Source organism: Physella acuta, unplaced genomic scaffold, assembly GCF_028476545.2.
Source record: "Physella acuta isolate Inbredline_101_S28 unplaced genomic scaffold, ASM2847654v3 ptg000636l, whole genome shotgun sequence".
Taxonomy (NCBI): Eukaryota; Metazoa; Mollusca; class Gastropoda; family Physidae; genus Physella; species Physella acuta.
Genome location: NW_026732155.1, coordinates 34,872 through 61,016, shown reverse-complemented (window position 1 = coordinate 61,016; position 26,145 = coordinate 34,872). Strand labels below are relative to the sequence as shown.

The following is a 26,145-nucleotide window of genomic DNA, read 5'->3' as shown; positions in this document are numbered from 1 at the left end:
AAAAAATAGCAAAATATATAGAGAAAAACTTGAGAGGGGGGTGCAAATCGAAAGTTTGAAGGGGGGGGGGTGCAAATCGAAAATTTGAAAGTTCGTCCCCGGGAATGGTCGCTACGCCACTGCATATACATGTTTTATAATGTGGGGTGGGGGTCCATATAAATGTTATATAATGTGTGTGTGTGAGGTGGGTTGCGATACATAGAATGCGGGGTTGTAGCCCACAGAAATGTTATATAATGTGTGGGGCGGGAGAAGGGGGTGGTCCTTAAAAGTGTTATATAATGTGGGGTATGTAAAAAAATACATACGTTAAACTGTAAACTTTTCAAAATACATCTCTGTTCATCATCATCTGAAGTCGAAGCAGCAGTACTCAACTTTAAATGATTTTTATCATCACCAACATTTTCTTACCCATTACACTAATGTTATTATCATTTCTCTACTAAATCACAGGCTTTATTCGTCATCCCACGAACCGATTTTTCCGCTATACACAATATATATATATATATATATATATATATATATATATATATATATATATATATATTATATATATATATATATATATATATATATATATATATATATATATATATATATATATATATATATATATATATATATATATAATGTGTCTTTTCTCTCAATGCAATACTAATTATTACCACAATGCGCAATGACCATCATTCCATCATCATCCTAACAAAAGATGCAGTTATATATTTAAGAGTATATCTGTATATATATATATATATATATATATATATATATATATATATATATATATATATATATAAACACACATATAATATTTACATCGCTTGGCAAGGTTTATGATGGCTGGGTGTAAGGTTAGAGGTGCACCTCTCTAGACAAAACAAAATGTGTTTACGTACACGCTACAACTCAGCACCGTTCTTCTAGCTTGGCTAGATCGATGGACAGATGGAAAGGGGGGGGGGGGCGCTGTAAATAAAGGTCACGTTATTCAAGGGCTAGCCTTTAGCTTTGAATTGAGGGGGGGGGGGGGCTTGTTTAAATTTGGGTTCAATAGCAGTCACAGTTAAAGATGACGACGGGTGCAGACTGTTCAAACCCGTCAAGCTAAGGGAGGTAGCTGAGTGAGAGGGGAGGTAATAGTGTTAGAACGGTTGCAGTTACTCCCCTTAGTGCCTAATGTTTGCCTACACCCTGAACTAGCGTAGCATATTACAAAAAGTAGGGTGTTCTTAAAAAATTGGGTGGTTTTTAAATATGGCTCCTTCCTGTCAAATAATGGAGTTTGTTCTCATGTCTGCACCTTTAGGTACAGATCCTTTTGAAAAAGTTAAGACAAAACTGTTTGAAAGTACAATAAAGTTTGACGCACTGAACGAACCCAAGCCTGGAGTTGTTTAAGAATGCCACGACACCGAATCACCTGATCTTCCAGAAACCTGTTCAAGATGTTTTCACTAGCTAGTGCACCTGTTCACATCCATGGTCACTGTTGAAATCAGGTTGACGGCTGCTTTTTTTTTGTTGATGTTTAGCGGAAGTGACGTGTATCCTGATCAAACCCATTAGAAAAAAGTACCAGTTTGGTGCCGAAAACAATTGTATGTAATAAATAATGGTTATAGATTTTTTTAAAGTGTGTGTGTGTGTGGGGGGGGAGGTGTTTTTTTTTTAAATTTCTCCCCGTGGTAGGGTGAGGTGAAGGTATGGCACTTGAAACCTACGGGGGGGGGGGGGGGGGGGGGTACGAGGGCCACATGGTCATATGGCCATAATATTTATTTTTATTTTCTTTATTAAATGTATTTTTTTTTCTATTTCGTCCGGGGTGGGAGGTCAATTGGGGGGGGGGGGCAATCGTTTCTCAAAGAGATGCCTAAAAGAATATCTGTTGGGGATATCCTTGATTAGGAATCAAATAAGATTTTATTAATATAATATAACTAGAAAACAATAAGACAAAAATGTGAAAATGCGGTTTACCAAATTCCCCTGTACGACTGACACTTTTGACCAGAATAATTTAGGTACAAAAAGTTAACAATTTTTAGATTTAGAAAACAAAATACGATGTTTTTTTTTTAAATCTGGTGTTTTTGTGTGTTGATTTATGGATTTGAAAATTAAGCTGTGTGGGAAGAAATGGGAAACGTTGCATCACTTAAAACAAAACCAGCCTTTAAATGATTTATGGGATTGGTGTTGCACCGATTCTCTAAAGATGTAAATAAAAAGTGAAGGGGGATGAAGACGTGAAAAAGTGATTTACCTGAAAGTGATTTACTAGAGGCAGAAGGTGAGGCACGAGGATACAAGCGCTCACCTACGGCCTTGAACGCACCCAGTTTTGTTAACTGCGCATCAGCACGGGTATTGTGGGGAAGATTATAGGTCAATGGTGTGTAAACAGTTGTGTGGGTGGGGGGGGGGGGGGAGATAAATGTGGGGGTAGAGTAGTGTGTGGGACGTTGCGTGTGTGATCTGATTTGTCGTTTATATTAGTAAGTGGGAAGATAATCGTGTTGTAGTCCTATGTGTAGGAAGTTCCATACGTGCTTCATGTGAGAAGTTTAATGTGTAGGACTTTATTGTACGTGTGGGACGTTGAAGTGTGTGGGATATTTGGCGAGTAAAACTTCTGGCTGTGTGGGGATCTTTGTCTATGAATCGAATGATTGTACCCAGGGTTTCTTTCAGATAATTTTCTCCGGGAGGGGCATTTGAACTACCAGCTAGGGGTGTGCACACAAAAAAATTCCAGAGGGGGGAGGGAGTGGTTGAAGTATTTTTGTTTCCATTTCGTATGGCGTTGGGGAAGAGGGGGGGGGGGGAGATTTGCTCAGGATTTCACTAAGACAATCATACCTATAACTTACACTATTCAAGACAATCATACCTGTAACTTACACCATCAAGACAATCATACCTGTAACTTACACCATCAAGACAATCATACCTGTAACTTACACAATCAAGACAATCATACCTGTAACTTACACAATCAAGAAAATCATACCTGTAACTTACACCATCAAGACAATCATACCTGTAACTTACACCACCAAGACAATCATATCTGTAACTTACACCATCAAGACAATCATACCTGTAACTTACACCATCAAGACAATCATACCTACAACTTACACCATCAAGACAATCATACCTGTAACTTACACCATCAAGACAATCATACCTGTAACTTACACCATCAAGACAATCATACCTGCAACTTACACCATCAAGACAATCATACCTGTAACTTACACAATCAAGACAATCATACCTGTAACTTACACCATCAAGACAATCATACCTGTAACTTACACCATCAAGACAATCATACCTGTAACTTACACCATCAAGACAATCATACCCGTAACTTACACAATCAAGAATATCATACCTGTAACTTACACCATCAAGACAATCATACCTGTAACTTACACCATCAAGACAATCATACCTGTAACTTACACCATCAAGACAATCTTACCTGTAACTTACACCATCAAGACAATCATACCTGTAACTTACACCACCAAGACAATCATACCTGTAACTTACACCATCAAGACAATCATACCTGTAACTTACACCATCAAGACAATCATACCTACAACTTACACCATCAAGACAATCATACCTGTAACTTACACCAAGACAATCATACCTGTAACTTACACCATCAAGACAATCATACCTGTAACTTACACCAAGACAATCATACCTGTAACTTACACCATCAAGACAATCATACCTGTAACTTACACAAACAGTATGATCACACTTGCAGCCTACATCACCAAAACTAAAAACAATCCTACCTGTAACGCATATCCAAAACAATCATACCTGTAGCTTACACCACACATGTAACTTGCACATCCAAGACAATCCTACCTGCAGTTTACACCACCAAGGTGAGTTGACATTAGATCAGTTGTACTACTACAGAACGACACACAAACACATACCTGGGGATTTCACCTCCACCCCATTTATCTGTGGCAAGGATATTTTATTGTAAAAAAAAAAAAAAACTTTTTTGGGTAGTATTTTAATATTAGAAAGAATTTCCGTGTTTATTATTTTTATTTTCGTCGTGGACATATTTCGGTCAGCAAAGATGAAATTTTTAGATAAGAATAAACTAAAAAGTGCTCTAGTCAGCGGGGTATTGAAGAAAGATAACTGGATATTCCCAGGGTTCAATATTGAGTAGCCTCCCATCTTAAATTATTTTTTAAAAATCTAAACATTCTGCGAGAGGAATTTTTGTTAAATATTTTTAGTGTATATTTTAGTTATAGAGATTTTTATCTTAGTCAAATAGACCTTATGAGAACAAAATTGCAGATTGTAAAGACTATTTCTTATAATAATTTAGATGGGCAACATTTGATATGACCTCCAGATAATATTCTTTGTATAAAAAATTACCAATCTACATATTGATATAGAAAAGGTCTCAATCAATGAAGCTACTTAAAATTGATGTGGACTCTTGAAAATGTTTACAAAATAGTACTAAATTTAAACTCAATGTTAAAAAATAGAATGTTTAGAGAAGTAAATTTTATTAACATGTTAACATTTTAATACCCTACAAAAGTATTACAGCCAATGACAAGCCATCCAACACTAGATGAACAACAAAAAAGTTTGATGGGAGAAACTGTTTTTTGGACAGTTGATGGATTAGTTTGCAAGTTTAAAATAGTTTTTAGTTGATTTATATACAAGAAAAATAATTATTAAAATCATCTAGTTTAATTTTTAAAAAATTTCTTTTACAGATCACATAGATAAAAAATCAATCATGTACTACTAAGGCAACATGGCATTAATTTTTTTTTCTGTTGTTGGAGAAAATTGTTTTTTAAGAGAAAATTATATACATTAAATTTTTTAAGATGGCCTCATTTTTTTAGAGCTAGTTCTCAAGGAATACAAAAACAGTTTGGGAAAGAAAGAATAATTTCTGAACTTTCACACTTTTAAAATCTACTCACTATCGTAGGTCTGTCTCATGAAAATGTATTTCTCATCTACTGAGGTATCCTAACAATAAATCAATCTATTTTACAAGATACACTATGTAATCAACTATGAAATAACTAGCCTACATGACACAACGTAGGACACTATGAAGTATCACAATCAGTGAACACAATCTTGTAACTAATGCAATCAGGAGCAACCAGCTCAGAAAAAACATGTAACAATACTTGCTGTTTCTGTTGTTTGTGTAGAACATGAGTTATCTACTGAGGAAATCAACTACATATATCTACTTTATCAGCGATTTAATGTTTTCATGTTCATTATATTTCTTTTCACTTTTATATAACCTTCTGTAAATTTTTCTGCCTTCAAGTTCAAGAGAATTTTTAAATATAGTCATGTGTACCTCAGAAGGATTTAAACAATTTTTTTTGTTATCCAAATAATAATATAAATAGTGTTAATTTTCCTAAAAATTGTGGGTATACTATATGAAGACATTCTACAAGAACAATGTTAGGAACAAGCATTCAATACAGCAGTGTAAAAGTTACATTTTAATTAAAAAATCATTCTTTATGCGACAATGCTGGTCTAATGTTGGCTGATGGTTACAAGACTATAGGAGCCGCCGGTGGCGTGTAGCTGTCTCGACATCTTTCATAGAATACCTGCAACACAGGGGGACAACTTTTTACACAAGTCTCAACAGTTATCAAGTTCAGTTCAATAACTCAAAGCCTAATCACTATGTTTATATAAAGTTTCTTAACTGAGTATATTTAAAGATAATCTATAACTTTTAGAAGATGTAACTTTGTAAACAAAATGACACCCACCTTCAGAGTCCTATCTTTCACTACTTCCTCTATACTCATTTCTTGCTGCATTAGCTTCAACTGAAATTGTTTTGCATAAATTACTCCTTTTATTATAAAAGCAGAACAAAATTTTTATGCAAATGTTTCAATATTTTAATAAACAAAAATAATTGTTAATTAAAAAAAAATTGATCTCTTAACCACAAGGCTACTTTTCTTAACACTAAGGATAAAAGATTTTAGAATAATATTTTGGCTAAACAAAAATGTTCAACTTTAAAGAAAAAATATCATAGAATAGCAACAGCCTAGCTATAAAACTTCTGTACAACATACTTTAGTTTGTTCCTTCCTTAATGATCTCAAGATTTCAACATCATCAGGTGCATCCAGTTTCTTCTGCCTCAGTTTTTTCACATCATCTGTAACTAACTCAATACAATGGCGGATTGATTGGTCCCGCTGGTCATATGATACCTGCATCTGTACAAAATACAAACAAAAAGTAGTTTTTAAATACAAATACCATTTTCAGACCTCTTATTATTTTATGACTGCAACAATTTCCAGCAGACAATTTAATTTTTGTGGCTCTGAAAACTACATTGTCTTAATTTTAAAATGTGTAAACTGTAGACCAGACTATCTTTATTACAATATTGTAAATAAATGATAAAAATATTAAAGCAGGTTAAATCACAGAACAACACACAAAAGCTGTTTGGAGAGAGCATTGAAATTAGATTATCTTCTTAAGCTACATTACAAAAATAAATGAAAACAATATCATTGATTATGAACAAAATTATCAATGCCAGTAATGTTATAATTAATGTTTAACTTAAGAAACTAAACTGCTTTACTGTATTCTTACAATTTACTGATTGCTTTTAAAACAAATTATCACTATCAATTTTTTTTTTTAAATATTTTTTCTCCATCAAAAACAGCAAACCTTTTATTTTAAACGATTATTTACACATGCCTTTTAAATCAGTTAAATGGGCAAACATTAGAATGTAGAGCTGATTTTCAATAACACACTCTATAAATGAGCAAATGATAAAATATGTAAAAAATTAAAAATGAAAAAAAAAAGCCTCACATATTTTTTGAAAGAGCCATATGTGTCACTGCTAATCAGTGTATTAAACAAACCAACAAATATAAAGGTTTACTTACCTCTTCATACAAGCGTTTACATTCTGTGGAGACATTTACTTTGTCTCTGAAAGATTGTGTAGGAAGTGATGTGTTTAGGGCATGTATGATTCTGTCATCTATAAGCCGGAGCTTTTTTAATGCATCCTATTTGTGGTTATATAAAAAAAGACAATCATAACAAAAATGACATTTAATATTAATAATAATGTTATAGTGATTCTAACTATAAGGTGGATCTAGTCAGCTGCTAACAACAATGAGGTGGACTAAACAACGCATGCAATATGATGATATTTTATAGTTCTAGTGATCATCTGTAATAAAAATATTTTCCACACGACACCTGGCATATTTAAATGCCATATATAGTAATGTGAATTTTCCAGGGAAACATTTTAAATTTGCCTGCGATAAATGAAATGAAGATCTAGTTTGAAAGATGCATAATTAGACCTCTATTGTTAGCAGCCTAATTTATTTATTGGTCATTAGTATTAGAAAGTAGACTCTGGTCTCTAATAATGACTTAAATTAGGCTAATAAGATGAGTAAAGACTCCTCTAGATTCATAATGTCAAGAAATTAAATAATGGTTCTTGGAAACTTTCTTTTTCATTTTTTTTTATTAATTTTCTTGAATTAGACGTAGAAACTACCAATTTCAGAGTCTCTCAACTTGTCCCAAATGTAGGCTATAAGAAAACAGATTATTTTCTACATGAGGATATCTAAAATTCTAGAAAATACACAGTTGGTTTGATAACATTTACTTTCACTGTGTGTAATAAAAGTATCACGTAAATTATTTTATAGCAGTTTGTTAGATAAAGTAGCCAGAACTGCCAGCATATAAAAATAACATATCCAGTAAATTAACAACTAGATTCACCAGTGTTGGTCACAAGAACTGCGCAATAAAAAGTAACGAGCCGACCCGTGGCGTAGCTTATGCTGCTATTTAGTGACGGTGAAGACTTCCTGAAAGACACAGTTGTCCAAATGGGGTGGGTGGGTACACACTGTTTTATATGCCTGGGGAGCGCGGGAGGGGGCGGGAGGAGGGTTAGAGAGTCAGCAAGCTTGCGTGGTGGTGTCCCACATGGTTGGGCAACGTAGAGAATTATATAAATAGATAGAATTGTGTTGTGTTTAAAATCAATTATATTAAGGTAAAGGATTTTTTGAAAAAATTAGAAATTTTAAAATCTATTACATATTAAGCCTATTATAATTAAAGTAGCCATAGGTACCAGTTACACATGAATGATATGCCTATATATTTTAAATGTTTACTTGTTTGAGAAAAATAATTTCTAAAATAGTCATTGGTCAAAACAAATGTTGAACCATATTAGTGACAAAGCAAAGAAAGAACTAAATAGCTAAAAATCTGACATTAAAAATAACATAGGCTACCAATACCTATTAGAAAAATTAAAACCAAATCATATGCACACACTGTTAAAGAGAAATGAATCTGTTAAAAACCCGGCTGTTCAATGGTATACATGTTGTTTTTTAAAGTTATTTTTATTAGTTTAGGCCTAGAAAATTGTATACATTGCATAGCGTGCGTCTTGAAAAGTAGATCTATAGGTCTAAATCAAATTTGAATTAAATAGTTCATTTTATTCATATTCTAAAATTGGAAGATGATGCCATTAGTGTAGAGTACTTTCCGTAGTTTAAACATGTGACGTCATTGATTTTTTCATTCTTGTCACAACCATAAACACTTTACCGGTTGCATAATTAAAAATTTATTTCTACATTCGAATATGCCTTTATTTTTATTTTCCTTATTTAAATGATATTTAGTTTATACATTTAATACATCCAACATATTATTTTCAACAGAAATCTATATCATTAAGTTCTCCTATATTGCTGAAGATACTGATCTCATAGCCCCGGGACATATGTTGTGGACAGAGAGAGAAGCGTGCACATGGGATTTTATATATTAGGATACATATATAATTAAACTAACAGTTTTTTGGTAAAATAATGGTTCATCTAGCAAGATGGCAGTGGCAAAGAACTTCTGTTTTTATTATGATGATGAAGGCTGAATGACCTAAGAAACTTTTTAACTGTTAAAATGATAATTTAGACAGAAAGTTGTTAGGCCTAATAACTAATTAATGTTTTTTTGTCAAACTGAATGTAGGGTGTCGCATAAGATTTTAAAATTCAATATTGTTCAAGATGACTTAAACAATTAAAAAACTACATTTATTTACCTTTAATTTTAATTTAATACTAATTTTACTTATCAAATTTAATAGGTAGCCTAGAAAATGATTTTTGAAAAGATGGGTTTGTTTTTAATGGCTTCGATGATAGGACTGATTTTCAGTGATATGGTGGGTTAGTTTTTTAAGTTAGGCCTAGGCCATCATACAAACCATAGCCTATGGATTGGACTTGATTGTTGTGAGGCCGATTCTAGCTGGAAAAAGATACGCGTGCGCAATGGAGAGAAACTATGACTTTCCTTCGATGATGTTTTTGATGGTACTGCAAATGCATGTGTTTACAAACAAACAGCAGGACCCTAACCCTAGCCCAGCTATTAAAGTCACTGCGCATGAGCAGGCCTTTTGTTGACCAGATGGAGACGCTGAAGCAAAAAATCTTTTTCCGAGTAGTCACTTCGTTGTTGTAATTATAGGATTTAGGGTAATCTATTATTTAAGGTACATAAAATCGGCCAAGACTAGTTATGTGAAAAAAAAGTGACTCATTAATTTTAGTAATTTTTTTTTACTTTTTTATGAGGATTTATGTTATGAAAGTTACAAAAATGTTTAAGTTTCATTAATGTACCTTTTTTTAAACAATTGTATTAAAACTTTTCAGTAAAAATAAAGACTAGAGATGTTTTCATCAAATGCAACCAAGCTCATTTACTTTAGCAACCATCTTAAGTTTTTTTTTGTAAAATTATAGTTAGAGATTCAGAGGTGGGAGGCGCTGGTTGAAGTATATTTGTTTCCATTTCGTATGGCGTTGGGGAAGAGGGGGGGGGGAGACTTGCTCAGGACTCTAACTATATAGCAAATCTTGCTCGAAAACACTGCTGTTTAAAGTTAATTTCTTTCCTATATTGATATATTTAACAATTGATTTTTGCTTATAATTCAGTTAGGCCTATCTATAGGCTAATATTTGACACAAATATATAACAATATACTAAATACTAGGCCCTATAGGCCTATACTTCTATTAAAGTTATAATTAAAGTTAACGAAGTGACTACGCGCCTCGCAGAGCGTGGCCCCTAACTCTAAGGAATAGACTATGCGTCTTGCAGGTTATATTTGCCATCTTGTAATTGAAAATGCTTACTTTTTACTTCTCTATCACATCCGGTGTGGTTGAGTCAACAGTGTGCCAGTTGTAGACTGTAGTTCATAGACCCCGAGCTCCGAGTTCGAACATTTTTTTTCATATTGAAAATATGACGTATGATCCTTTATTTTTAAAAATAAATTTCCAAACATCGTTACTGGTGTGATTGCTTGCTTGCCTTACATTTACTATCTCATGAGTGGAAAATCCCACGGTCGGCGAGGTCAATGTGAGTTCAGCACGCCTAAAGCATACGTCATAGAATGAACACACGTTCACGAGATCGTCTGTCTTCACTTCTCTCTTCCTCCCACACCCCCTCCTCCCTAAAGCAAATTGAATTTTTTTTTTAAGTTCACATAGGATAAATAATATAGACTTAGATCTACTATCACGCATGCTAGATGGCTAGGCCTAAAGGTTAAAGAACAGTTTGATTTAGCTAGATTGCTGCTAGATCTAGGACTATCATCTGACCTCACAAACTTTCCTTGACACTACACTGTACTGTTTTTTTTACAAGTACTAGACTCTTAGGTGTTGAAATAATATAAATACACTTAAACTCGATCTAGATCTGTCAACATTAAATTCATGTTACCACGAAAAAAAAATCGTCCTGATATCTGTTTTTTTTTTTAGATCGCGTGCCACCTAAGGTAAATAGTAAGCGTAACGCTGAGCGAACCACGCATAGGCGACCTTACACGTAGCAAACCGCGCAAATGCAGCCTAAAGTTAAAGCCTTAACAATGAGGCAACTTTTTCGCACATTACTAGCCTCGGCCAATTTTATGCCCCTAAAACGATAGATTACCGTATTCTAGATCTAGTCTAGATTTCTAGATCTATGATCAAGCCAAGGGCATTTTTAATTTTTAGGCCTACAATTTTTAGGTAATCTATCATTGTCAAGGTTTAATAGACGTATATATTGTGATATATTTGTGTCAAATATTATAGATAAATGAATAATAAACCTAAATCAATGGCTAAATATATCAATATTGACAAGAAATTATCTTTAAACAGCAGTGTTTGCGAGCAGGATTTGCTATATAAAAAGCGGCCATCTGTAAGTTAGAGTGGCTTCCCCTGAATCTTGCACTATAAGTTTACAATAAAAAAAAAAGATGGCTGCTATAGTAAATGAGCACGGTTTCATCTGTTGGAAACGTCGCTAGTCTTCATTTATTACTGAAAAGGTTTAACTCGGTTGTTTAAAAACAGGTACATAAATGAAACAAGGGAACATTTTGCATTTTTCAAAACATAAATCCTCCTCAAAATGTGAAATAATTATTAAAATTTAAGGAGTCACCTGTTTTTCACATTACTAGTCGCAGGCGATTTTACGTACCTAAAACAATAGAATACCATTTTTATTTTCCCTGACTTTAGAATTCAATTTGTTTTTTTTTTAATTTTAAGGTGCTAGAATTTAGAATTTAGTAGTTAATCTCCATACCAAAACCGGAAGTCAGAGCCTGACCCTGAAACGTCATGCTCTTTTGGTTTTCGCATTTTAAGTGTTTTTGGGGGGGTCCTATATACAAAAATGAAAAAACTGCTAATCTAGCAATATTTCATCATTATTTTAATGCGAAATGCTAAGGAAATGGATACTATGGCTTAAATGCCAGAAAAATTTGCGAGATATGTAGTTATAATTAATACAAGCATTGCTTGTTGATCACTCTCAGGAGAAGCTGAACTTCAATGAAAAACGACCGACCACCGGGCAACAGCGCTCGACAGATCCTAGATAAATATATATTTGAGATATTTACCATGATTAATTACATTGATGATGTTTCCCCTTTCCAAAATCCAATTCACCATAGAAATACCATGCCTCTGCTATTTTTAGTAACGTTACGTCATTGTTACGCTAGTTGTCAGATAGAAACAACTAATTTTTGTTTTTTGCGGAATGCACTGTTAAGTCTAGTATTTTAATTATAATTCAGTTGTAGCGTGTGTAGAAATTGTGGACATTATTATTGTATTTAGTATTAGTAATTTTATAAGTATATTGATTTTTTTACTTCACTGCAAGCCAAGTAGGCCGACTGCACTGTTAGTTTTATTGAACATAATTCGTGACCGGTCGTTAACCTTGTAAATACTAGATCTAAATACTTCGTGGCCTACCCGACTGCATAATTTATATGAAATTATATGTAGTTTTTAATTAGGTTTTAGTATTGTATTTTAAACAATGCAACATTCCGAGCCTTTTTTGTGCTAAATCTAATTAGGCCTACTGGCAATTTTTTTTTATTTTTAGACTTGGTCAACCTCGTTAATGCTGTTGTGTTAGTTAAACATATAGGAATTGTGTGTCAAATTTACGCAGTTATTCAGTTACTACGTAGTACGATATCATTAATAAATAAAGTAGTATTTATTTCCTTTTAGCAATCTTTTGATACAAAATGTCTAATATTTTATTTTCCAATACATCGTGGTGTGTGGCAGAGTAAACAGAACGGTGCGGTAGGTGACCTAGAATCTCCGAGTTCGAATCCGAAGTAAATCAGTTGTGCTTTATTTTATTGTTTCACATAGGAAATGCCACGAGCGGCTTTATTTTCTTTCTTTTTTAAAAATATTTTTTGATCGAAATAATATTTTATAAAATAATTATTCAAGATTTTCCTAACATCGTCGCTCGCGAGATCGACTGCTTACATTTTCTCATCTGCGGGAGAAAAATGTTGACACGGTTGAGGGTTCACCGTGAGTTCAGCAGGCCTACCATACATACGTCACAGCATTAACGATTGCTGTTAGAGATCGTCGGTGGGCAATCCCACCCCTCCCCTCATAAACCAAGCAAATTGTAAAACAACTTAGGGTCATTTTAAGTTCATGCAAGCTTACAGAACTATAGATTTACTACGCATAGCTGATTAAAAAAAAAAAAACTTCGCCTAAGAGAAAAATAATTAGGCCTATAGAGTATTTATTTTAAAGTTTAAAAAAAAAGTTGATTTATCATCTTACCTAATACTGTATTGTCTTTACAGTTAGAATGCCTAGATCTAGATTTCTGTCAGATCTATTTTTAGTTTTGGATATTAATTTTATTATCATATTCATGGGTATTGATTGTTCAATTCATCATGGAAGGCCTAATGTCTTAAATTGTACATTATAGGCCTACATAGAATTTATAATAAACATGTCTGATATTTCTTTAATAAACATAATGAATAGAAAGTTTTATTTCCAACAAAATGTTTAGGTTTTTTTTGGTAACTAAAATACCCAATGTTGTCGTAATTGCTATGACATCATGCTACGAATGGAAAACACAAACCAACGTAACTTTTTGAGCTTTTTTGATGGCGAAAAAGAGTTTCGCATTTTAAGAAGTTAATTGGTCATTTTGTTTTTGTTTGTTTTCTTGGCCCCTAATTAAGCTAGACCATTACATTTGGTCTCAAATTAACCAGTAAGTGATAAAGTTTGTAATGATGTATCATAAGTGACAGACAATTTTAATTAAATAATTTAATAAGAAAACCTAGCCTATTATTTATTTTTCAATTACTCCCTTTATTATTGCCATTGCTGAATGATTGTTGTCATGGCTTTCTGTCTTAACGTAGTTTTACGTATAAATAATCTAGTGTCGTAGATCTAGATCTAGAATCTAGATCTATTCTTATTCTATAGTGAAGTCTTGTCTCGTACTTCTGAAGTCAGTCACTGATCAGTGATCAGGATCACTGATCATGAAACTGATGATGAAGTTTGGAGGCCTTATTTTAGATATTTAAAACAACTAGATTCTAGATCTATATATTGCACCTTGAGATTTTACCCTTGGAAAATAAACCTAATCAAGAACTACAGGTCATACTATATTATTTTAAAACTTATTTTTACCTGGAATTTCATAAAGTCATCGCATGGAAGATACCGTTGTTCGCTGGGCGCCGCCATGTTGGTTACACCTTGACCCCTATGCCCTTTATATATTTAGAATAGAATCAATATAGGCTAGCTTTCGAACAAAATCTAGATTTCTAGATTCTAGATCTAGAGAGTCTAGTCTAGATCAAGTCTAATTACCTTTTATTTTTAAAAATTACATTTAAATAGAAACTATTAAATTTAAATAGATATAGATCTATAGGCCTAGATTTAGCTAAAATAATAACATGTAAGCGTGATGATTGTTGAATAATGTTTAACTTATATAACTTAACTTAGGCCTATATATTATATAATAGGCCTATATATAGGCCTATATATATATATATATATATATATATATATATATATATATATATATATATATATATATATATATATATATATAAGGCCATATATAGTTTTATTTGAATCAATGTTATTTTCTATTACAAAATTTGAACTACAATTTAATATTACTAATTTAAGCATCTCAAGAATCTTTGAAATTGTAATAATAAAATTCTAGTTTGCCACAGTCTATTTTTTGACAATCAGAAGTGGAACTGGAAACGTAAACTCCCCTGTATGGCTTCATCAAGAAAGATAGCACGTATTTAAAGAAGTGACAAAGAATCAACCCAGTTCACCACTGTCAGTTCGTGGGCATTCCTGGGGACATCTTTATGTACCAGGAAAAGGGGGAAATGAACAGGAGATGAGGTCTCTAATCATTTGCGACATTGAACAACTTTAAAACAAGTGTGTGCTAAGCTTAAAAAACGTTAATGAAAAGCTATGGAGATGATGTAGATCTAGACTCTAGTCTAGAGCCATTACGAAAACTTGCACGAAAGATCTATATTGTCAGAAGCTCAGTTAGTCAAGAACAGTGTTTCTTCCAGACTTTTTACTACGGGGGGGGGGGGGGGGCACTTGAAATTTTCGGGAGGGGGGGGCGGTAGTCTTTCTTCGGGGGGGGGGGGGGGGGATACTGTTAAAAGTATATATTTTCTATATAAATTATATAAATTTCATTTCGTTCGGGGGGGGGGGGGGGGGGGCGGTAGAATTTTTCCGGGGGGGGGGGGCGGGCTTTGCCCCCCCACGCCCCCCCGAAGAGATGCCTGGAAGAAACTCTTTCTGGTCAAGAAGCACTGCTGTATATTTGTTTATCGATAAAAACAATTTTTCATGTAGAATGTGTTTTTAAAAAATGTAATGAAAAAATATATTGCAATTAAATGGTAAAACGTACAGAGCAATAATACTAAAACACAACCACCATACATGAGAAGTAAAAATCCACAATACACTTGCTACACCCAACTTATCATTAACCATATAATCATCAACAACAACATCATCATCCACATCATCATCCACTATATCATCATCCGCCATATCATCACCCACCATATCATAACCCACCGTATCATCATCCGCCATATCATCATCCACCACATCATCACCCACCATATCATCATCCACCATATCATCATCCACCATATCATCTTCCACCATATCATCATCCACCATATCATAACCCACCGTATCATCATCCACCATATCATAACCCACCGTATCATCATCCACCATATCATAACCCACCATATCATCATCCACCATATCATCATCCACCGTATCATAACCCACCGTATCATCATCCACCATATCATAACCCACCGTATCATAACCCACCGTATCATCATCCACCATATCATAACCCACCGTATCATAACCCACCGTATCATCATCCACCATATCATCCACCATATCATAACCCACCGTATCATCACCCACCATATCATCATCCACCATATCATAACCCACCGTATCATCATCCACCATATCATCCACCATATCATCATCCACCATATCATCATCCACAATATCATCATCCACCATATCATCATCTACCATATCATCCACCATATCATCATCCACCATATCATCATCCACAATATCATCATCATCCACCACATCATCATCAACCATATCATCATCCACCATATCATCATCCACTATATCATCCTTCAGCACGTCACCTTCCTGCAGACCATCGCCCATTTGACAAGCGCCCAATTGACCATCTCCCACTTGACCATCACCCAGTTGACCATCGCCCAGTTGACCATCACCCAGTAGACCATCACCCAGTAGACCATCGCCCAGTTGATCATCACCCAGTAGACCATCACCCAGTAGACCATCTCCCACTTGACCATCACCCAGTTGACCATCACCCAGTTGACCATCACCCAGTTGGCTATCGCCCAGTTGACCATCGCCCAGTTGACCATCGCCCAGTTGACCATCACCCAGTTGACCAGCGCCCAGTTGACCATCACCCAGTTGACCATCGCCCAGTTGACCATCACCCAGTTGACCATCACCCAGTTGACCATCACCCAGTTGACCATCGCCCAGTAGACCAGCGCCCAGTTGACCATCACCCAGTTGACCATCACCCAGTTGACCATCGCTCAGTTGACAAGCGCCCAGTTGGCCATCGCCCAGTTGACCATCGCCATTGGCCGCCATACAGACCTTCAGATACTCTGTACAGAACTGTAGCTACACTGGCTGAGACCTGCTGAAGGTGGTGGTCATGTCTGGCTGAGGCAACTAACTCTGGCTGTACCTGGTACCTCCACCTGTTAGAGTTATCCAAATAGTTGACATTCATGTCTTGTAGTTGTCAGAAAAGATAACGAACCCTTGTGGCGTTAATTTCCATGGACCCCAGGGCGTCAATGTTTAATTCGCCTCAGATACTTGCCTTACTTTACGACATAATTTAAATTAAAACAATAATATTTTCTCTTTATATCTGGATTAAACCTCCATTAAACGAGAAGAAGCTCTTATACTAAAAATATATTCCCAAGTTAACGAAAGTTGTCTCGAATTCAATACAAATTAATTAGCAATTTATGCCTTCGTGTTTAACGTCTGCCTACTTGATTATCTATTTATAGATGCCGAGGTTCCGATGAAACAATATACTGTCGAGGCTAAGAGGAATGTAATCCAACCCATCAGCCCACTGGGTTTCTCAACCCATCAGCCCACCGGGTTTCTGATTATCATATGGAATCCTTGTAACTTTATTTATGCTCCTTCCAGCTGGTTGTGTAAGGAAATTGTTATGGCAAGTCTCAATTTACAAGGTTTTTAAAATGGCTGTCATGTCTGGAAATTTTACGTCATTATATTTTTCGTACGTTGTCTGTTTAGTGTAGGTGGATTTAAAATAAACACATCTGGCAAGTCTTTGATTTATTCGAAATCCTGTAATTTTTAAATGTGCTGACACTTGATGTCTAACCAAGGTCGACAATCAGTCTACTTTTAGTCGACCAACAAGTATCGGTATTCTCCCCTTTTTTAGTGATCTAAAAACGTAGTCCCCTAGATTTCCAAGGTCAATGCCGTCCGGCTTTACCTGACTTCCCTGATCAGGTCGGTCAGCCCTGTTTGAAAATAAAGGAAATAGAAAATGTGTGGAAAATAAAATAACTAGCTAAAAACATTTTTTTTTTGTTCTTTAATTTCCAACATCGATTTTTTACAACTATGTCTTGTGAAATGTTTTCTTTTTTTTTTTAAATTTGAAATTTAAAACACAATAACGAATGCAATTTGTTGAACATATAGAATTTCTCGATTAAGAATATTATTTACATTTTGCCGATGTTTATTATAAAGTTCATATTTTATGTTACAGCTGAACTTCAGCATTGTTAAATGCTAAGACTAAAAGAGATTCTTATTTGCTCATGAAGCCCTGAAAGTTAAAACATGAAATATTCTGTACGAATTCGGTTTCCTTGTTTCTTATTTTTGATGAAATATGAATGACGTTAGCCGTTCGGGGATCTACCAAACCATAAAAGTCATGTTTATCAGCAGTTGATTTGATTAGGGCGCGGGTTCATTTTAAAATGTGTAACTACAAAAGGCTCACGGAGTTGTTAGACTCTAGAATGTAGTTCCAGGGTTTAGTTTTATGTTCATGGGCGATATTCTAGGTGATACTTGTAGTGTTGACCTTTAGAAGTAAATATTAACTTTGTTGAGTTAATTAAAATAATTAGATCATCGTTTGAAAATGTTTTTATCATGATCGATTGTGAACGTCTTAGAAAAACGTCATGCTATTTAGAAATAGGGCATAGCTCAGTGGATAGAATATTCTTCAAAACTATTTGAAACGTAGCAGTGAGGCTGTGAGATATAGCTGAAGTTAGTGTTTATGGAATAGTGTACAAAACTATTAGAAACTTGCCAATTAGATATGTCTGAAGTATGTGTTTCTGTAGAGAACGGATGAAGGGGGATGAATGGGGGTGAATGTTGTTTGTATTTGGTACTCAAACCTGTTCGTCCTTGTTCAGTTCTGGTGCTGTGAGTTGTAATAGCCCGGTTTGTACCAGTTTATGAAAGGGTATATAAGATGTATCATCTTCTTCGTTCTTAATTTTAGTGTTGGAAGGTATACACCATCCAACACAACCAAGGATACGTGTCAACTGGTTTGACTCAAATTTCAGCCTGCTTTTCTTTTTGGATTTGCTTCCATAGCCTTTTGTCCAACCAAGAACAAACTACAAGGCAGCAGTTGTTTGATATTGGAGTTGTCTCTCCTAGAAGAGTGGCTGTCCCGAGCTAACGAGCCTCATCTGCCCGAGGGTTCGAACTCGAGACTTTTCGGTTATGCAAACATGAGCTTTACCGACTCGACCACGGCGACCCCTTATAAGAAAGAAATATGAACCCCTTCCCTGAGGTTTAGTCGTAGACCGATATGTGTTCACAGCATTTTTAACACGTTTTTATTAACTCAGCTTCGCGTGTGTTTGTTGTTAAAATTGACATCGAAAACTAGCCCACTTCTGATTGCTCTATAGATCTGAAATTTGGCATGTAGGCTACTTTCGCATAACAATTTCAGATGCAATCATAAAAATTAGCAATTAGAGACCGTAATTAGCTTAATTTAATTACACCCCAAGGACCATAAAATTGAAAACATGATTTCTAAAGATACCGACAAGACTGGAGGCCTATTGACACAGTTACTTCGGCCCCAATCGATGTGAGCGCGCTGGCCGTGATCGTATAGTGGTTAGTACTTCGCGTTGTGGCCGCGACAACCCAGGTTCGAATCCTGGTCGCTCAAGATTTTTAGTCCGTGTATTTATAAACACTTAGTCAAGTCATACTTAATCAGGTCATTAGATAAAGTAGAAAATAAACTATATAAAAAACTTTTTTAAAAACCACGTTTTTCATGTGTAGCAACGGACTAAAAAGGAGAAAATAAAATACTTAAAAAAAACTTTAAAAAACCCCACGTTTTTCTTGTGGACTAAAAAGTAGAAAATAAATTTTCATACATTTGATGACAAAAAACGTGGGTCGGGCAGATGGGTCGGGAAATTTGATGGTGAAAGTATTTTATTTACAAGTCTCCTTCAACTTAAACCTAACGTTTACCCAAACCCTAAAATGTGAATGTGTTGACATAAGCCAGAAGAAAATGTGAGCCTGCTGTATAAAACTGTACACGTCAGTATGGCTCATGGGGCCAACATGATGTTGTTATAAAATAAGCTTATTCGTACTATTTTTATCATGTGTGATGGATGCTACGTTAGAAACAATTGAGGAACCAGATACTGTGTTGGCAGAAAGAATGTATACCGCCAGTTTTATTACATACACGTCCAGTATAGTAGTGTGAGGTCTGTGGACTGGATGGAGCTCGGCTAGTGTTTTAGGAGTCATGGTTTAGTGAAGAGTCTGGTATGTATCTCCAATGTTGTCTAACTAACATCACGGATGAGTGGATAGTATGGTATCTATCCATAATGTTGTCTAACTAACATCACGGATGAGTGGATAGTATGTTGTCTATGGGTGAGTGGAGAGTCATCCATTCTTTAACCTTATTTTTAATGACTACATAGTATTATGGTGCCATTTGAAAAGGAATTTGGAAAGTTGAGGGGAAAAAATCGCATCATTTGAGTTGGGTCGAAATTGAGTTAAAAGATTTGATCACAAAAAGACGCACAGACATACAGACATAGCCATCTAAGGAAAAGCTTTCAATAAAAATAGAAATTGATAAACAAAACTGTGAGTTTTCATAACTTAATTAAAGCGTATTCTATTTTAGAAGACATTTTTTAATATAAAAATACCTAGGCTAGTTTCGTAATTTCTAAATACAAGATTTCCTTCCCCTTTTTGGTTTACAAAATAAACATCCGTAAAACAAAGTTCAAAATCAAGTTCAGCAGCTAAAAAAAAACTTGGCGAGAAAACGCAAGAGGCGCCGTGTCGCAATGTGACCGTCATTCACGTGCGCGCTGGTCAGCGTTATTTCAAATTCAATGTCAGCGCGTTGGATGTCAGAAGTCATTATTTGACATAAGCGGGTTTCCTTGATCTACGAACTTGTTGGCTAGTGACGAAGGGAGATAATAGGCAGGCGTAATCTGTGCTTTCAACATGGTCTCCCTCGGGAATTTGGCTTATCTCCATTTGTTAACATGGAGAACAAAGTAACCAGGGGAGATAATGATGAAAGGGGATGGAATTCTGCTCAGAGAGTTGGGTACATTAATTCGTCCGGGATTAAGTGTCAGCTTCAAAGTAGGCCCACTAGAGTTCTTCTCGCTCTCTCTCTCTCTCTCCATGTTTCTCTCTATTGCTCTCTCTCTCACTCGGTATATACATACATTTATATACGATATATGTTATATAGGTCTGCCCCCCACACACACAAATACAAACACACACACATATATATATATATATATATATATATATATATATATATATATATATATATAAGTAAAACAGGTTAGGGAGGGGTTTGTAGGAGGGGTTTGTAGGGGGCTATACATATACAGTATATACACATACCCATACCCATACCCACACCCATACCCATACCAGTACCCGTACCCGTACCCGTACACCTACACCTACACCTACACATACACATACACATGCACATGCACATGCACATACACATACACATGCACATGCACATGCACATGCACATACACATACACATACACATACACATACACATACACATACACATACACTTACACATACACATACACATACACATACACATACACATACACATACACATACACATACACATACACATACACATACACATACACATACACATACACATACACATACACATACACATACACATACACATACACATACACATACACATACACATACACATACACATACACATACACATACACATACACATACACATACACATACACATACACATACACATACACATACACATACACATACACATACACATACACATACACATACACATACACATGCACATGCACATACACATACACATATATATACACACTTGTACGTGTACATGTGCATGTAACACATACATACATATATATACATATCTATATAATATATATATATATATATATATATATATATATATATATATATATATATATATATATATAAATATATATATATATATATAGTTATATCTTTACACACGTATATACAAAAAATTTAAGCACAGTTGGACCTAACATATTTTTGTTTGAAAAAAAAATTCATTAATGTTACAGTACAATCACGTTAATTAAGCCAGACAGGAAATCAAAGTAAACTGATAGAAATAAAAGCTGGTGATTCCAATGTTTTTTTTTCTTTGAGAGATGATTAGAATAAAACCACTTTGTTCTCACTAGAAAAACCGAAACCAACTAACTGTATTTACCCGTAGGCTTTTGTCTTAAAAACAAACAAATGGTCGAACTATTTCATTAATAAAGTGCGGTATTTTCGTATTATTTCTCAAACTTTTGAGTTCGGTCTCATTTGTTTTTTGTGAAGGTGGTATAAACTTTAAAACTATTGTTAATAGAAACGAAGGCGCAGTGCTATCTTATCGTCTCCAATGCCTGACCTTACTAAAACCTCATATTTGATCAGTTCATCTAAGAAAAATTAGTTAAGCGTTTTGTTTCATTTATATTAAACATCTTACTACTAATAAGTGTATTATTCAAAATAAACATAACATTTAAAAAGAGTATTAATGAGAAATAATTAATTAGAATTTTAATCAGTGTGTCACGTGTTCACACAGCACGAGAAACTGAAACAATGCGTCTCAGATAATCAATACATTCTGAATATTTTCTCTCGTGGATTAGCATTTAGATTCTCGTTAATTAAAAATATAAATAGCTTAGTTTTAACAATAAACAAAAAAAATTATTCGAATTTAATCTGAAAATAAGCAGAAGGTAAAAAAAAAATATTTTCAGAATTTGAAGTGCAAGTGGAAGCTATATTTCTTTTTTTAAGTAAAAACATATTTTTGCGTTTATTTCGTATGACTGCGCATGCTCCAACATTGACTGGTCCAGTAGTACTTGATCAGTTGGTTGGTCCATTCTATACGGCCATCTTTCACCCACACATCTCTCTTTTCATTGGCTGGGCCGAGTCATATGACAAAATACGGCTACAAAACAAGACAAGCAAATTATCTTAGGGATTATCTTGATTAGATTCTTGATCCAATATGTTTGTAAGTTAACTCCACGTCATGGGAGTTTAGGTCATGCTAGAACATTATGGGTAGCAAGGCTCTCATTGGCGTCCTATGTAGGCGTTGTTTAGTGAACGGATGTTCTGTTGTAGGAGTGGTTGAAAAAATGTGATGATGTACTGGAGGTATTGGTGAGAAATTTGATGATGTACTGGAGGTGTTGGTGAGAAATTGGATGATGTACTGGAGGTGTTGGTGAGAAATTTGATGATGTACTGGAGGTGTTGGTGAGAAATTTGATGATGTACTGGAGGTGTTGGTGATGATCTTTAGGAGATGTTGTTGAGAAATTTGATCTGCTGGAGATGTTCTTAAGAAATTTGATGTTTAGCTTGAGATTTTATTGAAACATTTGATGATCTACTGGAGGTTTTTGTTGAGAAATTTGATCTTCTAGAGGTGTTGTTGAGAAATTTGATCTTCTAGAGGTGTTGTTGAGAAATTTGATCTTCTAGAGGTGTTGTTGAGAAATTTGATCTTCTAGAGGTGTTGTTGGGAAATTTGATCTTCTAGAGGTGTTGTTGGGAAATTTGATCTTCACAAGGTGTTTGTTGAGAAATTTGATCTTCTTGAGGTGTTGTTGAGAAATTTGATCTTCTAGAGGTGTTGTTGAGAAATTTGATCTTCTAGAGGTGTTGTTGAGAAATTTGATCTTCTAGAGGTGTTGTTGGGAAATGTGATCTTCTAGAGGTGTTGTTGGGAAATTTGATCTTCACGAGGTGTTTGTTGAGAAATTTGATCTTCTAGAGGTGTTGTTGGGAAATGTGATCTTCTAGAGGCGTTGTTGAGAAATTTGATCTTCTAGAGGTGTTGTTGAGAAATTTGATCTTCTAGAGGTGTTGTTGAGAAATTTGATCTTCTAGAGGTGTTGTTGAGAAATTTGATCTTCTAGAGGTGTTGTTGGGAAATTTGATCTTCACGAGGTGTTTGTTGAGAAATTTGATCTTCTAGAGGTGTTTTTGAGAAATTTGATCTTCTAGAGATGTTGTTGAGAAATTTGATGATCTGCTTAATGTATAATTCAGAAATGTGATGGTACGTTGTAGTTGTTGTTGAGCAATCTGATGATGTGCTAAAGGTTTTAAAATGTGATGCCCACCGTAGATGTGGCTGATAACATAGATTTCAGCTTTACCACACACACCCACCCTGGTCTGTTGATTGTCAAACTAGTTGACAGCTGAGGTCAGAATTGACCAATGGACGTCACTACTCGTAGCCTCCAAAGTAACGGGATGAGATTTGCTAACAGATTAGTATGAAAGAGATTCGATATTTTTCAAGATTTAAGAGATAGTCTTCTTTTTGTTATTGTCATTTTCTAAACATTGAACAGAGAAAAAAATGATTGTTCGTTGATTAGATTTCTGCATTTAAAAATCTAGGAATGTGATGCCTTGTTCAGTTGGCATCATATTGAAAGCTTGAATTCTATGCACTGATGAAAAGAATCAAAATACAATTTGTTTTAACTACTGTCACCTGACACGTCGCTCAGTCTAAAGGGTCTATTTTTAGTAGGTCAATGTTTAGTAGGTCAATGTTTAGTGGGTCAATGTTTAGCGTGTCGATGATTAGTGGGTCAATGTCTAGAGTGTCTATGTTTAGTGGGTCAATGTCTAGAGGGTCTATGTTTAGTGGGTCAATGTCTAGAGGGTCTATGTTTAGAGTGTCAATGTCTAGAGGGTCTATGTTTAGAGTGTCAATGTCTAGAGTGTCAATGTCTAGAGGATTAATGTCTACAGTCTAGAGGGTTTAGTGTCTATGTCTAGAGAATAAAGTTTAGAGTGTCTAGAGTGCTGATGTCTAGAGGGTCAATGTCTTCAGTGTCTATTTCTAGCGTGTCAACGTCTGTCAATGTCTAGTGTGAATGTCCACATGATCAATATCTAGACGGTGATTTGTGTCAAGGATGTAACTGTCAAGAGATTTTTGATTGAATAATCTTTCCGAGAGTCCATGTTTAGTGGAAAAAAACAACAGGATTTTGTTTTTGTCGAATTTTTTAATTTATGATAGTGCAAGTAGCAAACCATACATCAACGTCATTAGTTGCTGTAGTCACTTCAAATACATGATAGTGATCATACATCATACATAGCATAATACATCATACATAGCATAATACATCATACATAGCATAATACAATGTTGACAGCATAAAACATTATACATAGTATAATACATTATTGAAGCAAAATACATCATACACGCCATAATACATCATACATAGCATAATACAAAATTGACAACATAATACATCATACACACCATAATACATCATACACAGTATAACACATCATACATAGCGTAATTCATCATTCAAAGCATAATACATCAAACATAGCATAATCCATCATACAGCATCTGTTTGCTGCAGCAACACCTTCCAACATGCACATAAAGATGTGCACCAGTATAAAATGGCTTATATGTCTTGTGATCACGCCCTTAGAAAAAAACTCGGCCATTAATTTCAGAGAATAGTCTCGCATTGAAGCTGATCGTGACGGCGAGATTATAGGGAACACGCGGAATCTGAGGAACGCTATGTGATGACGGCAGGAAGAATAGAAACAAATTCTTGACTTTGTTTCGTTTGTTTAAGCGTCGTAGCGAGGAATTTACTGTTGATGCTAATCCGGTGATGAATATTGGAGAAGTGTGGGAAGGGCGATGGAGAGGGTGGGGGAGCGGTCGCCTCTGTCTCTTACTGCTCCAGGGTAGTGCTTTCATGTGGGTGGTGGTGATCACAGTCGGGGCGACCCGAGGCTGGTTGGCCGCTAGGACGTGGGCACGTGAACGATTTTCACATGGCTTTATGTGTTGTGTACATCTTTCTAGATGTCTATGGCTTTTATTCACATTGTTTACGTCTTGCTTTGCTTATATGGCCTGTCATATTTTATATATCTTTACAGCTTTAAATATTATTTACATATTTCTTCTTTTACTTGGCATTTCATATTGTATACATTGTTCTTTATTTATATGGCCAGAGTTTCTTCCAGGCATCTCTTCGGGGGGGCGAAGCCCCCCCGAAATTTTTTTACCGCCCCCCCGAACGAAATGAAATTTATATAATTTATATAGAAAATATATACTTTTAACAGTGTCCGCCCCCCCCCCGAAGAAAGTCTACCGCCCCCCCCCCCCGAAAATTTCAAGTGCCCCCCCCCCCCCGGAGAAAAATGTCTGGAAGAAACACTGTATATG

At 35.0% G+C, this 26,145-nt stretch overlaps 2 protein-coding genes across 3 annotated transcripts; one reads left to right on the top strand and one right to left on the bottom strand.

Moving 5' to 3' along the window:
• Window positions 1-5,547: 5,547 nt before the first annotated feature.
• Window positions 5,548-14,332, bottom strand: LOC131948294 (protein MIX23). 2 transcript variants are annotated; one of them, XM_059309850.1, is made up of 6 exons: window positions 9,828-9,956; window positions 9,407-9,717; window positions 7,017-7,142; window positions 6,171-6,317; window positions 5,853-5,912; window positions 5,548-5,684 (listed from the first exon to the last, which is right to left on the bottom strand). In XM_059309850.1, exons 2-6 carry the CDS (start codon window positions 9,407-9,409, stop codon window positions 5,625-5,627), a joined length of 396 nt encoding a protein of 131 aa, XP_059165833.1. In that variant the 5' UTR covers window positions 9,410-9,717; window positions 9,828-9,956; the 3' UTR covers window positions 5,548-5,624. The 2 variants fall into 2 exon arrangements, with proteins under 2 accessions (XP_059165833.1, XP_059165832.1); XM_059309849.1 differs by lacking the exons at window positions 9,407-9,717; window positions 9,828-9,956 and adding an exon at window positions 14,250-14,332.
• Window positions 14,333-16,134: 1,802 nt separating this feature from the next.
• Window positions 16,135-24,794, top strand: LOC131948287 (uncharacterized; the record flags this gene model as incomplete). Its single annotated transcript, XM_059309832.1, has 3 exons — window positions 16,135-16,319; window positions 19,057-19,088; window positions 24,757-24,794. Coding segments are annotated over 3 exons (255 nt in total), but the record flags the coding sequence as incomplete, so codon positions are not given.
• Window positions 24,795-26,145: the final 1,351 nt, after the last annotated feature.